This window comes from Lygodium microphyllum, chromosome 19, assembly GCF_053477565.2.
Source record: "Lygodium microphyllum isolate KBCC chromosome 19, Lygodium_microphyllum_v1.1.10, whole genome shotgun sequence".
Taxonomy (NCBI): Eukaryota; Viridiplantae; Streptophyta; class Polypodiopsida; order Schizaeales; family Lygodiaceae; genus Lygodium; species Lygodium microphyllum.
Window position 1 is genome coordinate 13943198 of NC_141153.1, and position 15232 is coordinate 13958429.

Sequence of the window (15232 nt, forward strand, 5' to 3'; positions counted from 1 at the left end):
AGTATGCACATCATCATCCTCATTCACAAACCCAATGACCCTAAGGATCAACAGACTTATTGGACCATCATGGTATCATGCTTTGTTTTATCTTAGCCGAGATATATAGATTACTGCTTAAGGTGAACCTCAATAACTTAGTGCAGAAGAAGTATCTCCAAGCCCTTGGAAAGGTTGGTTTTGCAATAATTTCTTCATGCCAAATCATAATTTCACCCTGAGGAGCTTCATCAAGGAGGCAAAGACCGGCTTTTCCAGAGACTACATAATCTTGGTGACACTATCAACGATTCTATGGGGTATCAATGTGTTGTATGGGAGAGTGGTGGGGCAAGATAGATGCCCATAGATTTGGTCAAAACAAATACAGAGCATAAACACATGAAGCAAGGCTCCCCATGCTCCCTAAGACAAAGACACGGGACAGGGAACAAGGAGGAATTGCCATCACTTCTAACTATATAGTCACATGGAATGGTACATGGACGGGATAAAAGCTACCATCTCAACAATCATTAAGTCCAAAAATGATTGTCACTTGTCACTATGGTGGTACATCATTCTATGAAAAATTGGTTACTTTACTACTCTAGATTGTTTTGACATCATCTTGATATCTGTCTCAGAAGTGGGGATTATAGTACCACATGAATGACTAGACAATTTTTCTAGTCAAAGGGGCCTCTCCATGAACCTTGGAAAACGAGGTCATGGTTTTTCACACATGCAAGCAAGTAATGAGACAAGCAATGATCACAATTAGAGGCATCCAAGTGAGGGTGACAAGCTCATATGTATACTTTGGCATCACATTTTAGCAATAGAAGGAATTATCTTTCCGTAAGACACACATCACAGGACAAGCTCATACGAAGGGTATGCTGTTTATTGCATCAATGTAATGAAAGTGCTACTCAAACCATATTTGCAATGGCATATGCAACCTCTCTGGGATTCTAGCCGTTCCAGTTATGACTAATGATGGATGGAGAGACCTCAATCCTTATGATTTCCGAGATGATTTGCAATAAACCCTTGGTTCCACATGTGATGACTAGAGCAAAGCTTGTAGCACCTCCCATCTCCAAACCATGCCTACCCTAGAGGCATTGCAAAGCATTGCTATGCAGGACCCCCACCTACCATGTATATTGCAGTACTACATTGCTTGCAGAGCATGGATCAGCCAAAGGGGTACCACCATTTTAGTACATGATGACTCCCCCTACTTTAGACTATCACGAGCGGGGAGAAATAGAGACTCGAGACAAGATCTGATGCAAATAACCATGGCCATATCAGGCACAAATTGTTCAAATCCAAGCATGATATCATAGAGCTATGGAGAAGAGATTACAGCGCGTAAGACAGGGTAGAGTAGATATGACAGGCCTCTTCACCTCTTGTCATGCATATATTACATCCTGACATACCCATTGGATGGATCTTGTGGTAGATTTTCCAATTATGATTGTAATCTTATAGTATGCTAGATAAGGACTAGATATGGGATGCATTTGACTTAATTGGTTTGTTGTATAGTGATTTGTCTCATAGGCCAATTTGGTCTTCAGTAAACATAGTGTATCTTTCTTTCTCCACATGCACTGCACATCCACAAGGACATTAAAAAATCTTTGCAGATAATCTATTTTAACATATCAACTGACCAGAAAACAAAGGAGCACCATTGCTTTGCCTTTGACAAGCCAATGCATATTGACAATTCACAAAACTTTATGTTGTGTGTGAAACATTATGAACTAGAAATTTGGTAGAACATGCTTGCCCAAAAGATATACATAATAATTGAAGTCTTGACAATATAAACTCACCTCATAAAAATCACTAGAGAGTTTTCGATTCACACATCGCACAGTCAATCTGTAGTCTTGCATGAGACACTCACGTAGGGTTTGGTGTCGACCATTCCGAATCTGAGTAACATAACAATATGATTATCTTTGTTCGCTTTTTTCTTGCAGTTTCCAATGAGATAATAGACATCCAATGTGCATCAAAATCCATTACAACAGAAATCATGGAGCAACAGTTGTACTCATTTAGTTCTCACTTTTTTCTTGCTACATATATAGGTTAATGTAAAATACACAGCTACACAGGATCTGTGCCTTAACAGAAGACAACTGATAGCCTAGGCTTAAGCTAATCAATCAAAAATTGCCCAATGTACCTTTAAAACTTTGATGGGTATATTGCGGCTATTCAAAAATGTGGCTGGATCCTACATGTCCAAACAGAAAAAGCTTTGTGCCTTCAAGTGGTAGCTCAAGCAGTGTTGTAGAAAGACAGCAGTAGAGCTGGACATCTGAACAGCGATGCCATGAGCAAGTAAACATGTATCATCCTTGACAGACTTCTAACTCTCTTGGTGTATGAAGTGCAAGGCAGTGCTTTCATAGAGTAGTGTAGCATAAGTCAGGGGTGAGAAAGGTGAAATTTTTAGTGCAAGTTTATATCCATCAAGTTACGGTAGCTTGAAAGATGGAGCAAGCATCTATGGCTAACTTCAAGTCATACTTTTCCTTTTCTTTGAAAGACAAATTTATTACACTCATTATCGAACAGCAACCATTCACTTTTATGGTCAGTTTGGCTTGTGTCGTGTCTCATGTGCAGGCTGGATCTTAGGGGGGATTTCACCCTGTCTAGAGTGTTTAGGCCATGTTATGCAGGAAAAATCCCTAATAATGCTATCACCATACTGAGTCCAGAAAGAAGCTCTTGCATGAAATATATACTCCAATCTAGCTTCCTTCATGGCATCAATCTTTGCTCTGACGATATGCATCCTCTCAATTGTCCATTTGCATCCTGGCCATCTATCCTTCTCCCTCTATAAGCCAGCCAATGATGCTCTAGCAGTTCTTTCCTTCTCTAGAAGGCTTTGTCTCCTTGTTGTGGCCTCATCTCTAAAGAAGAAACTAATCTCCTATAGGCTATCATCTAAGTCATTGGCTGCTCGTCCAGCGGAGACAGATCTAGATCTCCAAATCTGTGTGACTGTCTCTCTAAGATCATCCTCATAGAATAAGTACGTTGGAATCCTGATACTGGAGTGGGATCCCCCTACTCTCTGAATAAACTTCTTTGCACCCGTTGAACCTGAATGGCCATGATCCAAAGTCCCCTCTAACTGAAACCCATAAAGGTAAAGTGCAACAGTGAGGATGACCTGCCATGTTACTTTTCTCCATCCATTTGCATCCATAGGTATGTATTACCTCTAACTTCACTTGCCTCAAAATCTGCACTAGGTTCTAGGCCTCTTTTCTTTCAGATTATCCAAATCGTATCAAAAATACAAATTGCTGCAAAAATGCTACATTTGCTTCAATTCCATCTCAACGAGCATTAAACATCACATCTACTTGACCAACTCCAATCCCTTGTGTATCTAACATCACATCTACTTGACCAATTCCAATCCCTTGTGTATCTAACATACTAGGAACGCCAGATGCATTGCTAAACATTCCCATTTGCTTATCATTCCACATGGATTTTGAATTTCACTAGCCATTCCAGGATAAAGTTGTCCATGCATTCTATGTATTACTAGATGGGCACCAATACATTCATGCCATGCATACCAACAGAAGTACTACCATGACGAGCCATAGCATGAAACATGGATCCATCTTCAAAGTACCCCAAATGTTCCACATTTGGATGCATTCCTTGCTGTCCAGAATGCATAGTATTTACGTTATCAAGATTTCCATGCATTTGAATCCTCTTCTTGTTGCTGATTTTCAGCATCTCTATGCATTGAAGTCACAACTTCATTTTAGGAAAACAACTATTTACAGCATGCTGTCCATAATAAGAGCCCATAACAAGATTGGGCATTCCATTATTTCCATTGCCTTCCGATGACACATCACCATAGGTCATTCTCCATTGCTTGAAGAAGATATCCTTGTGAAAATCTTGTGATAGCTGAATACCATTTCAACGAAGTATTTGCAATCTTGACTTACAATTAGATGCCTCAGCCCACCTATTCAAGGAAGTTTATATATTCCGGTGATGGAACCATGAAACCAGCCTTGCTTTATACAAAAGGTGGTGGAATACTAAAACACACTGATTTACAAAAATTTACAGCAAGCAATAAATTCATTTAAAAAATAACAAATAGAGAATTTAACGCTTTACCACTTGGGTTAGATCTCCCCCAAGGAATTGGGACGAGTTGATACCCGATTCAGCCCAAAATGTTAGTGCCCCTTGTAGTATTTGTTTTCACATTCACACCTATTGTACATCTAAGAATTGACCGACCCGATTGTCCATCAACAATTGGAATAATAATCTGTCCTTTGTAACCAGCAACCATCAAATTTGATTTGCCCCTTGATGTGATGCACAATCGGGCACAAACTCAGTCAAGAACAATTGTGTGCAGGTCTCCAATGGCCAGCCGTATCAAGGCCCAAATTTCCCCTGGATTACAAACATATGCAGGTGCAAATTGCATCTTGAACGCTTGCATGCAAGTGCCAAATGACCAGCGACATGAAGCTCCAAATTGTCCCTTGCTGTTGTAAGAAAATTAGGCCACTTGTGGATCCAAAATCTCACACTTGAGGACAGAAGCTGATCTCTTTGCAAAGTTGGCAAAGAATCCTCGATTTGTAATTCTTGGATGCTCCTACAAAGGACAGCAAAGGCAAGAAGAAGAAGTCGTTGTTTAGAGCTTCAGGACAGCATGAGATTCTCAAAGAAAAGCCACTTCAGCCACAAGATGCATGCAATGTTGGTAATGACCAAAAGGAAATGAAAACCATGGGGCAATACCACAAATGCAAGGCAAACTTAGTAGTGCCAATCCAATGAGTTTTGGGTAGCAAGGCATGCATGCTAATGTCAGACACCCAAGATACTTTGGAGATGGATTTATTTTCCATACAATGGCTGGTCAAGGACCATCTATGGGTATGTATGGCATGAGTCCTTTTGGTATATAGCAAGCAATGCATGGAATGCAAGGCCCAATGTATCCAGGTATGGCAAGTGGAACGCAAACTCCCACATATAGTAATGTTTGCTTGATACTAGGGCACAAAGTGGCATGTTTGGTAATGCATTTGCTAACACTGATGTGTTTAGGACTCATGGAATTAATGCTGGTCACACAAATGCTTTGTATAGTGCTGGTCATGAGGGAAATGCAGCCAATATACCATTTTTGGCAGCAATGTGAAAGTTCCATGGATCTATGTGGTCCAAAGGGACAAAGGCCTAGAAGCTAGTAGAGGTTTTGGGGCAAGTGAAATTAGAGATAAAGTTTCCATGTGCTACTTGGTAAAACTTAAAGATTATTTCACCTATTAATGGATGCAAATGGATGGAGGAGGGATCATCTTCATTGATGCATTTTACCTTAGTAGAGTATAGAGGATCCACAGTAGTTTCTGATGCTCAAGGGGGAGGTTGCACCTCCACTCCCCTAATGATGGACAACCCAATTATATAGTGGATCTCTAATGTACCTGGTTTGCATCCACAATACTGTATGTTCATAGTATTTTTGCCATTGGGATGTACTAGTCACTTAAGTTGGTATGCAGAATCTAGATGTGTATGGTTTGCATCTAGGCTCTGCAACTATACATTTGCAAGGCTATTGGCATTTATGGAGTACATAAATCCCCCTCTTCCTGATTTGATATAGAGGATGAAGCATCTCAAAATCATACCCAGTTGTCCAAAACAAGCGTGACAAGTTGTCACCCCCGTTCTGCCGCCTACTACTGCCACCCACAGTTGGAATGCCACCTGCCATCCACCTCCTCCTGCCCCGACACTACACCTAGTGCAATACAATCACTACTATCCCAGCTCCCCCCACATTGCACCCATTTGCTAGTTGCCGCCTCCCCTCATACTTCAACCTACTCCCCCCAAGCACAAGCCCTCGCTACCTCCCCATAGGATAGTCCACCAGTCCCACAAGTGATCTATGCTTGTTAGCATTTTCCCTTCCCCTGGTCAACAATAGCATTCTCAGAAGGTCCCCTATGAAGATCTACAATGGGAAACCCAAGTCGATGTCGGAGCATTCTCTTCGACATGGTCCTCCCCCCTTTGTTGATGTAGTGACAGTGGCAAGGGTTCCAAAAGTACAATGGCAGTGGAAGATACTAAGAAAGTACCCACGTTTTTAGAGTTCGAGGCTCATAGGCATACCTTTAGACAGCACATCATTGTGACAGGGAAGCCCAATTAGTGCTTGCAAGACCTAGAAGCTAGTAGAGGTTTTGGGGCAAGTGAAATTAGAGATAAAGTTTCCATGTGCTACTTGGTAAAAATTCAATATTGTTTCACCTATTAATGGATGCCAATGGATGGAGGAGGGATCATAATCATTGATGCATTTTACCTTAGCAAAGTATAGAGGATCCTCAGTAGTGTCTGATGCTCAAGGGGGAGGTTGCACCTCCACTCCCCTAGTGATGGACAACCCAATTATATAGTGGATCTCTAATGTACTTGGTTTGCATCCACAATACTGTATGTTAATAGTATTTTTGCCATTGGGATCACTATTCAATGTACTAGTCACTTAAGTTGGTATGCACAATCTAGATGTATATGGTTTGCATCTAGGCTCTGCAACTATACATTTGCAAGGCTATTGGCATTTATGGAGTACATAAATCCCCCCCCTTCCAGCTTTGATATAGAGGATGAAGAATCTCAAAATCATACTCAGTTGTCCAAAACAAGCGCGACAAGCTGTCACCCCCCCTTTTGCTGCCTACTGCTGCCACCGACAGTTGGAATGCCACTTGCCATCCACCTGCTCCTGCCCTAACACTACACCGGGTGCAATACAATCGCTACTATCCCAGCTCCCCCCACATTGCACCCACTTGCTAGTTGATGCCTCCTCTCATACTTCAACCTACTCTCCCCAAGCACAAGCCCTCGCCAACCTACTCTCCCCAACCTCCTCTCTTGCTGGAAGTCGGAGACTGTGTAAACTGCTCACATGTGAGCCGAGGAAGTGAGACATCACCTCTGCAAAGAGAAGCAACAGGTATGGGGGCAGGGGGGAGCCCTGTAGGACCGATCTCTCCAGCCGAAACTTCTCCCCTCGTCTCCCTCCTATGAGAACCCTACTGGTGGCCAATCTATAAAGTGCGAAGACCCCGGAAATCTAAGCCTGGGGGAAACCCAACCTCACCATGGTGCCCTCTAGGAAATCCCAGTCCACCCTCTCATCGGCTTTCTCAAAATCCAAGAGTAGTACGGCCAGTCTCTGCCTACTATACTGGGCCCACTCGGTCGTCTCAAAGAAGGTGAATACATTGTCCATGATGCTCCTATCCTGGACAAAGCTTGTCTATGTGTCATGGATGATGTCCGGAAGCAAGGGGCGTAGTCGCCTACCAATCATCTTTGCCAGTGCCTTATAGGCCACTGACAATAAGGTGATCGGTCTCCACTGGGAAAGCTCCAACCAATCATCCCCTTTGGGGAGAAGACTGATAAGGCTTGCCGATAGACTCCCTGGCATTTGTCCTGAAGTGAAAATCTCCTAAAAGACCAACAATAGGGGTTCCTTCACCACTTCCCAAGGTAGTGAAGAAAGCCTTAGAGAGGCCATCCTCTCCTGGGCATTTCTACCCGTCCTCTGTATGGAAAGCCTCCTCTAGTTCCTTCTCTCTGAAGGGGGCTAGGAGGGAGTGACCCATCTCCTCTGTGACGAGGGACGAGATGTTATCCCAGACCTGTTGTCTACATTGCTGTCCTCTAGCTGAGGCTCTCTCTTGCTGGACAAGGCTACTATAGTAGTCGGTGGCAATCTCCATCACCTCGTCTAGGCTAGAACGGGTCCTCCTATACTGATCTCGGAGGCTGCGTATTTGCTCTCCTAAGGTGCAAGGCTGGTGCACCTGAAAAAACTCCTTGCACATCGTGTCCCCCTTCCGCGCCCAGAAAGCTACTGAGGTGCGGAAAGAGAACTCAGAGCGCCTGTCCTCTAGGCCAGCAATGACTGCTCGCGCATGCACCTCCTATGCGTGGAGAGTGGGATCCCCTGGTGCCACCTGTAATAATCTCTGTGGGGCTGCAAGGTCTTGCCGGAGTGCTCTCTCCTCCTCCCAGCTCTACTGCCGGGCTTGTATGGCTGCCTCTTGGCAGATTCTGCTCGACTTAGCTAGGGCCTCTTCAACCTCCTCTACGATCTGGCCCCTCCTGCCCCACTCTCTGATCCAAATCTACTCTATCTGTCTCACCACCTCCTCCCTCCTGTAGATCGAGTCAAGGATCCGACAAGATTGTGTATCTAGGGTAGATGCTGGGGGATCTAGTGTCAGGAGAACCGGGCAATGATCACAGACAAGATGGTGCCCGCCAACTACCCAATTTGGCCTCCCTGAGAGCCTCCCACATAAAACCTGTCCAACCATTCCAGCAGGACTCCACCTAGCCGCCTGTATCCCCAAAAGAAGTCCAGCGACCTCTCCCTCCAGTGGAAGGCAAGGTCTCACCAGGCATTGCATGCTCCTACTGCCAATAGAAACACCTCCCATGCCTCCTGCTCCTCCCGGGCCATGCCCTGGTGGTTTCTCCCTCTGCCCTGCTGGTCCTTCAAAGCCTCCAAGTTGTTGAAGTCTCCTCCAACAATCCAGGAGTCCATCTCTGGGAGTCCTTCCGCGATCTCCACCCAGAACCTGCTGCGTGCGCTCACCTCCGTAGGGGCATAGATATTAAGGACTCTAAGGCATGAGCCCCCAATATCCAATCTGATCCATAGCACCCTCCCTGCCACTATCGTCCCGTGGTCTCAAACACACGCGGTAAGACTCGAACCAATAGAGGTACACACGCCTCCACTCCTACCGTGGGCACCTATGGCGTGCTCCCAGTAAGTGTGCGATTTGCCTAGGAATACCTTCCCTACCCGCTGGGCCTGGGTGAGGGTGAGCTTGTGCTCCTATAGAAGTAAGATGTCGATCCATCCGGCAAGGGCAGGCTGTAGCTCCTGTCAAGAACAATCAATTTCTTGGAACCACGTGCCGCACTGTAATGGAGGCTATTCACATTCCAGGATGCAAGGTGTAAGCTCATAGGGAAATTTGTGACTGCCTGAACATCGGTGTAGAGGTTGCTGATGACGAGAAGGAGCTATGAGGCATGTAGGTGCGCTTTGCCGCTGGTCTAGACGGCGAGCTCCATTCTCCCATGGTGGCTCTTGGCCGGACCATAAGGGTGATAGAAGTTCCAAGTAGTACTATCAATGCATCTATTAGCCATGCGAAGAGTCGAGACTTTGTGCACTAGTAGAAATGGGCTGCTTGTACTAGAGGCCACTCAATCACATCCCTCGGAGCCCTTCACTGTGGAAGGGCTTGAAAGATAATGCTCAAATGAGGGACCTCGGCACCAGCCCACCAGTTAATGTCCATCATGCAACCAGGCCACTGCTATATAAACAATGCTAGTCCTCCTTCTCCCATCTACTTGGAGGTGTGGTCCGCCACCTGACTCGTAAACTCTTCCTCTATCTATGTCATCGTGCACTCCCCTGAGTGAGAGGATTGAAGAAAAAAAGGGTAGTTTGGTCCATCCGGTGGTGCTAGAAGATGGACCTTGCCCCTCCTTGACTTACGAACCACGAAGATCCCCACCTCTAGAGGTAGTGGAAACTCTCCGTGCTCCGCCACTCTCAAGTAGGACCATGGGCCACTGCGGAAGAACTCCTATGGCAATAGGTGTGCCTGTCTCGGGAACGTGACGGGCGGCAGGGGTGGATGAGCTGGTGGCTGTATGGGAGGGGGAGGACTGCTAGTACGAAGAGAATGTAGGCGTGTGTGGCTCATCACCTCCTGTGGGAGGAGGGGGGGTGGGTCTGGGAGGGATCGCCTGAAACAGATTGTGACATTAATGTGACATTAAAAGGGATATTTAATGTCACATTAAGGTCATAAGTGGAGAATGTGACATTAAAAGGGATATTTAATGTTACATTAAGGTAAATTTAGGGGAACATGCACGAGAATGACCGTCTGGGCTCTTGGGCACCCGAACAGGGTTAAGGGGAGCCTAGAGGATAAGGGAGTCCAGAAATAGTAGGACTCCAGTAGGTTGACGGCTGGCAAAAGGGATAAGCTTGAGGGCCAGCACTTATCTAGGCGTGGCTGGGAGGTGAAGAACACTCGTGCTTCCATCAGTCTGAAGAAATCTGTTCCCGTAATCTAACACAGATGCAGATCAAGGGGGATGCTTGGTAAGGGAGGTGGTGGGGGGGAGGATGATCGAGGGATGGACAGAAGTACATGGTGGGTGTGGGGGGGGGGGGGGCCTGGTGGCCAAGGTCAGTGGTGGGCTGTGGGCCAAGGTCAGTGGTGGGGGGGGGGGGAGGGGGCATGGGATGTGGAGGGCGGTGGGTGTGGAGGCTGTGGGGACTGAGGAGAGGTAGTGTGTGGCGTGGGTGGTGGATGTAGGGGGCTGCGGTCCTGCCGGGTGGGGCGGGAAGAGGGGGGCTGTGGAGTGCTCTGCCGAGGGGGCGTCATACGCCCTTCTACTCCTTGCTGTTGAGGTTGGGTCTGAGATGCTGGCTGTACCCCCCCTGCCGTCTCCCTCTCTGTTGTCTTTGTGCCCGTGTAAAGCCATCGCCGTCCACCTACGGGCCTGTCGGCGGAAAAGAAGGGTTACCAAAGTCTTCCACCAACTGGCGATACTCTATCGCCAGGCCGGGGAAAAGAAGGGTTACCGGGTGCTGGAGAAACCTGTTGTGGAGTGCAAATGCCTCCATAGTAAAGTCATTGTACCAAAGGGACCATATATATGATCCCCTTCGTGGACGCATATGGTGAATTGGCGAGTAACTCGCGAGGTGCCTCCGCCAAACTGAGCCGGATCATGAAGATCCCTTGGCCCATTAGGACCGTCTCCACGACCTGCGATGTGTCGATGCGCAGTGTGGAGTGAAGCCAGTCTCAAAGCTGGGCCTTGGCTGGGGAATGTTCTACTACTTGACCATAAATCGTTGTTTCCTTTAGCTCCAGTTCCTTAGCTCGGACGGCTAAGAGCTGCTCCTCAGAGAGGACGATGCGCAAGGTGTTTGACTGGGGGGCACTCGCTGAGTGTGCCAGCGTTTGACCAAAGGTTTCCATTGCGCGTCCCTTCTGTGAGGACTACCAATCACGTCGCGGTGCTACCTGAGGGGGGGAAGTTGTTGCAGATCAAGGGAGCAACTTGGAGGGTGGGGGATCAATGGCGAGGGGGGAGACCGCTTCTGTTTTCACATACCACAGACGGATTCGAGGTTGCGGAGAGGGGGGGGCAGCGGGCTATCAGGGTCGGGGGGGGAGGGAGACAGTCTCTTCCAGGGCGGCCAGGAGTTGGGGGGGGAGGGGGAACAACGAACTGTTGGGGCGGGGAGGGGGGGATGTTGTCTCGCCTGGCCGGACACGCGGGGAGGGGAGGGGGGAGTGGCCAGGTGGAGGGGAAGAATCCAAGCGAGCGGGACGTTCACGACTGGCAGATAGGAAGGAGGAAAAAACAGGTAGCGGTCAGATGGGTGGATAGATGGGGGGGCGGCCAGCGAGACTAGAGGCATGATCAGACGGGGCGGAGGGAGATTAGCCGGAGCGATGGGGCGCAGAGGGGAGCATTCGACGTGACGGGTGCCGGGCCTTGTTTGGATGCCACACAGATACTTGGTGGTATCTCGTGCCAGTTGTTGGCCTAGGTCATTCATTTGGCAATAAGTATCAATTGGTAACACTAGAGAAATTATGTTTAATGTTACTTAATGTCAATCTAATGGTCAAAGATGGCGCAAAGACACTCAGGAATGGAAGTTGCATTTTCAAGGCACCGAAATAATTATCAAATTAATTTTTAATATTTAAAGACTGAAAATTAATATTTAATTATGGATAATGCTGGAAAAACCATTTGGGAAGGTTGCCATTTGTCAAAAATGCCCATGCAAGACTAAAAAATGTCTTTAGAGGCTGGAGAGAGGTATTTTTAGTGTATTCAACTTGCAATAGAGAGGGAGGAGATGCTGCTCGTCTGATTTGCAGCCATTGGAGGACCTTCTGAGAGAACTAGGGGCAGGAGAAGACCAATCAACAGCAGGTGATAGCATCTACAGGCTGTGGAGATAGGGTAACAATAGTAAATACTGATTTTTTTCAATTCTTTGCATCTGCAAGCCGTTGAGACGGGGCAGTAGTAGTAAATGACAGATTTTCTTCAGCTCTTTGCGAAGAAAGTCTAAATTTTCTCTCTCAGCATTCTCTCTCATCTCCCAACCTTTCTACAACCTTGCTCTGAAGATTACAACATTGAGATCACCAGAGACTAAGAAATTTCAGATTTCTCTATTGTAAACCCTAATATGCAGCAGAAATCAAGGTTTAGCAGTAGCCTCGAGAAACGTGCCTGAAATTGGAAGCTCCAAGACTTGGATTCAACAGGGCTGAAGCTGTTTTTAGCCTTTTCCATCTCCATCAAAGCGGGCGAAGGCCAATTGATTGCCCGAATCAAGGGGCAAATCAGATTAAAGACTTGCTGGTCATTTTGAACAACAAGGGGAGTTGGAATGCCGAAAGTGATTGGGAGAATCCCATAGTACATCAGCTTCTTACTCAATTAAGTTAAATAAATACCGGAAGGGGTGCTAGTTTTGGGACCAACAGGGTGTCCAATGTCCAAGATTTTATATTAAAGTATGCATTTCAGTTTTGTGAATTTGTTAATTACTATAAATAGTGCTTAATCAGGTTATTCACCACCCTATCTGAGGAGGAAGGCTGGTTTCACACGGCCCTCTCTCCCACTCCTTCACCGACCTAACCCCCTAGCCACGACCTCTTTCCACAAGGGGCGCACACCCCTCCTAGCTCTCCTCATCTCAAGCCTAGCCTCTACTTTAGATCGCTACTAGTACTCTAGCACCCAAATCCGGAGTCTCCATGACCAACATGGAAGGGTATGCTCTTGCCCGAAGGAGGTGATGGAGCATGCTATTGTCTTCTACAAACAACTTTTCAAGCAAGAGGGAGTATCAAATAGGGTGGTTCGATGTAGACAATAGGTGTGGGAGTGCATCCCACCTCTTGTGATCGAAGTGATGGGACAAGCACTCCTTGAGCCATTCACGGAGAGGATGGGCTATCTAGCGCCTTCTTGAGCACTTATTGAGAGGTGGTCAAGGATCCCCTAACTCTAGGCTTTCCAAGAGATAAGCTCAAGTCAAAAATCTCGTAGCTTGTCAACAAGACTAGTTTGTCTCGTCCCCAAAGGGGAAGACCATTTGGAGCTATCCTAGTGGTGGCCAATCACCTTGTTGTCAATGGCCTATAAGGCCTTGGCCAAGTTCATTAGCAACAAGCTTCGTCCCATTCTCCCAAACATCATCCATGACACACAGACAAGTTTCATCCTAGATAGGAGCATCCCGGACAGCGTCTTCGCCTTCTTTGAGGCCACTATGTGGGCCAAGCATAGTAGCTAGAGGACGGCATTGCTTCTACTAGATTTTGAGAAGGCATATGACAAGGTCGACTAGGACTTCCTAGAAGGTATTATGGAATGCGTGGGCTTACCCTTGAAGTGGATCAAAGGGGGTATGGGGATATCTACTCTATATAAGTCAATCAATAGGAAGGTACTTATAGGAGGAAAGAAGGGGAAGGAGTTTCTCTTGGAGAGGTCAAACCAGCAAGGCTTTCCTCCCCCTACCTCTTCCTATTCTTTATGGAGGTAATGTCCTACTTTCTCCGCTCTCAAGTGAATGACCTACAAGGCCTCTTGCTCCCATTGAGAGAAGAGACAGAGCTGGTAGACTGAGTTCGCAGATGACAACCCTCTATGTGGAGGATAAGGAGGTGATGCAGGAGAGAGTCGGCGAACTTGCATTGAAGGTATTCTGCAGAGCTATGGGGGCGAGAATTAAGTGATAGAAGTCCGTTGGTTTTTTCGTAGATCCAGAGTCTAGCACTGACTGGGGGATTCACTTCGATTTCAGATGGGTGAGCAAGGGGATAGACCCTCCGCTATCTTGGTTTCCACATGGGATTTGACATAACACCGCCCGGCAATTTCTCCCAGTACTTGACTCCATCAAAAGGAAGTTGACCCACTGGAGCATGGCCCACCTCTCCTTAGCAAGCAAGACCCTAGTGGTCAACCAAGTCCTCTTAGCGATAGCCTGATACATTGCTTCCTGTTGATGTCTCTTCTCGTCTTGTGTGGCTCAACTCCGCTGCCTCATGCAAAAGTTTCTTTGGGTTGGTTGAGATGGTTGAAGGGACTCCCGGGCCAAGGTGGCATGGGTAACTATCATTCGGCATCACTCTGAGAGGGGGGCTGGGGATCGTCGACCTAAAGTACCAAAGTTTGGCCCTCCCCACCAGCCAGTTGGTGGTTCTTGGGCTCACGCCAGGGAGCAGATATGGAAGGTCCTTCTACAAAGGGGCTTTCACGAGTATAAGCCATGGCTCGGTGAGGAGTGAAGGCTACCCTTGAGATGGATTTTCACATCAGCCTAGATTACCCAACCCAGATCCTCCTCCTTGCACAGTTTGCTACGAGTGTGGCAGCGCATGCATAAGGCCCTGATTTAGAGGCCTCCAATTTGTCAATATGAAATAGACCACCACTAGCCTAATGGTCTGGAACCCCCAAGTTCAAGACTCTGACACGATCCAGATCAGTGAGCACTCTCATGTCCAGTGGGCTAGTTGGGAAGCAAGCCCTGCCCATACTGTTAAGAGAGTGGAGGGAGGTTTACAAGCTAGCTAGCAAGGCAAACTTATGAAAAGCATTTGGCTGCTAGTGTGGAGTTGAGATCAGGAGAACAAAGATTGAGGTAGCAATCCCATAGGACTGGTTAAACTCCCCTTTTCCCCCCCAATCGGAGAGCATGTGTTGCCTGATGAGGTGTGGGCAGCAAGGTTCTTGCCAATAGCCATCCCCTTACAACTGGTAGGCAGAGTGGGTGCTGGACCCAAGAGGTAATGTTCACAGTCCAAACTGGTGGAAGGCTAGCCCTCGATAGAGGCTAGGAGGAGGAGCTACTAGCTATACCCTAGAGGAGGATTCGTGTCATCGGACTGCAAGGGAAGACTTGGCTACTGGACCCCTATGTATCTTGGAGTGAGTTTCAAGATTGGCACCTCTGGATATGGGAGAGATGGCCTCTTGATGAGGTGGAGTGAGACCCTTGAGAGTGGCTTTG

General features: G+C 47.0%; 1 protein-coding gene across 6 annotated transcripts in view; it reads right to left on the reverse strand.

Moving 5' to 3' along the window:
* The window catches only part of LOC148019583 (3-hydroxyisobutyryl-CoA hydrolase 1-like), a 180500-nt gene that overhangs the window by 31434 nt on the left and 133834 nt on the right, over positions 1 to 15232 (reverse strand). For all 6 annotated transcript variants that reach the window (XR_015694835.1, XM_087699592.1, XM_087699590.1 and 3 more), the window contains one exon: positions 1836 to 1937. Coding sequence is in view for 5 of the 6 variants with exons in the window: in XM_087699592.1 (XP_087555718.1) it covers positions 1836 to 1937 (102 nt within the window). In the remaining variant the exon portion in view is untranslated. The remainder of the gene's footprint in view (positions 1 to 1835; positions 1938 to 15232) is intronic.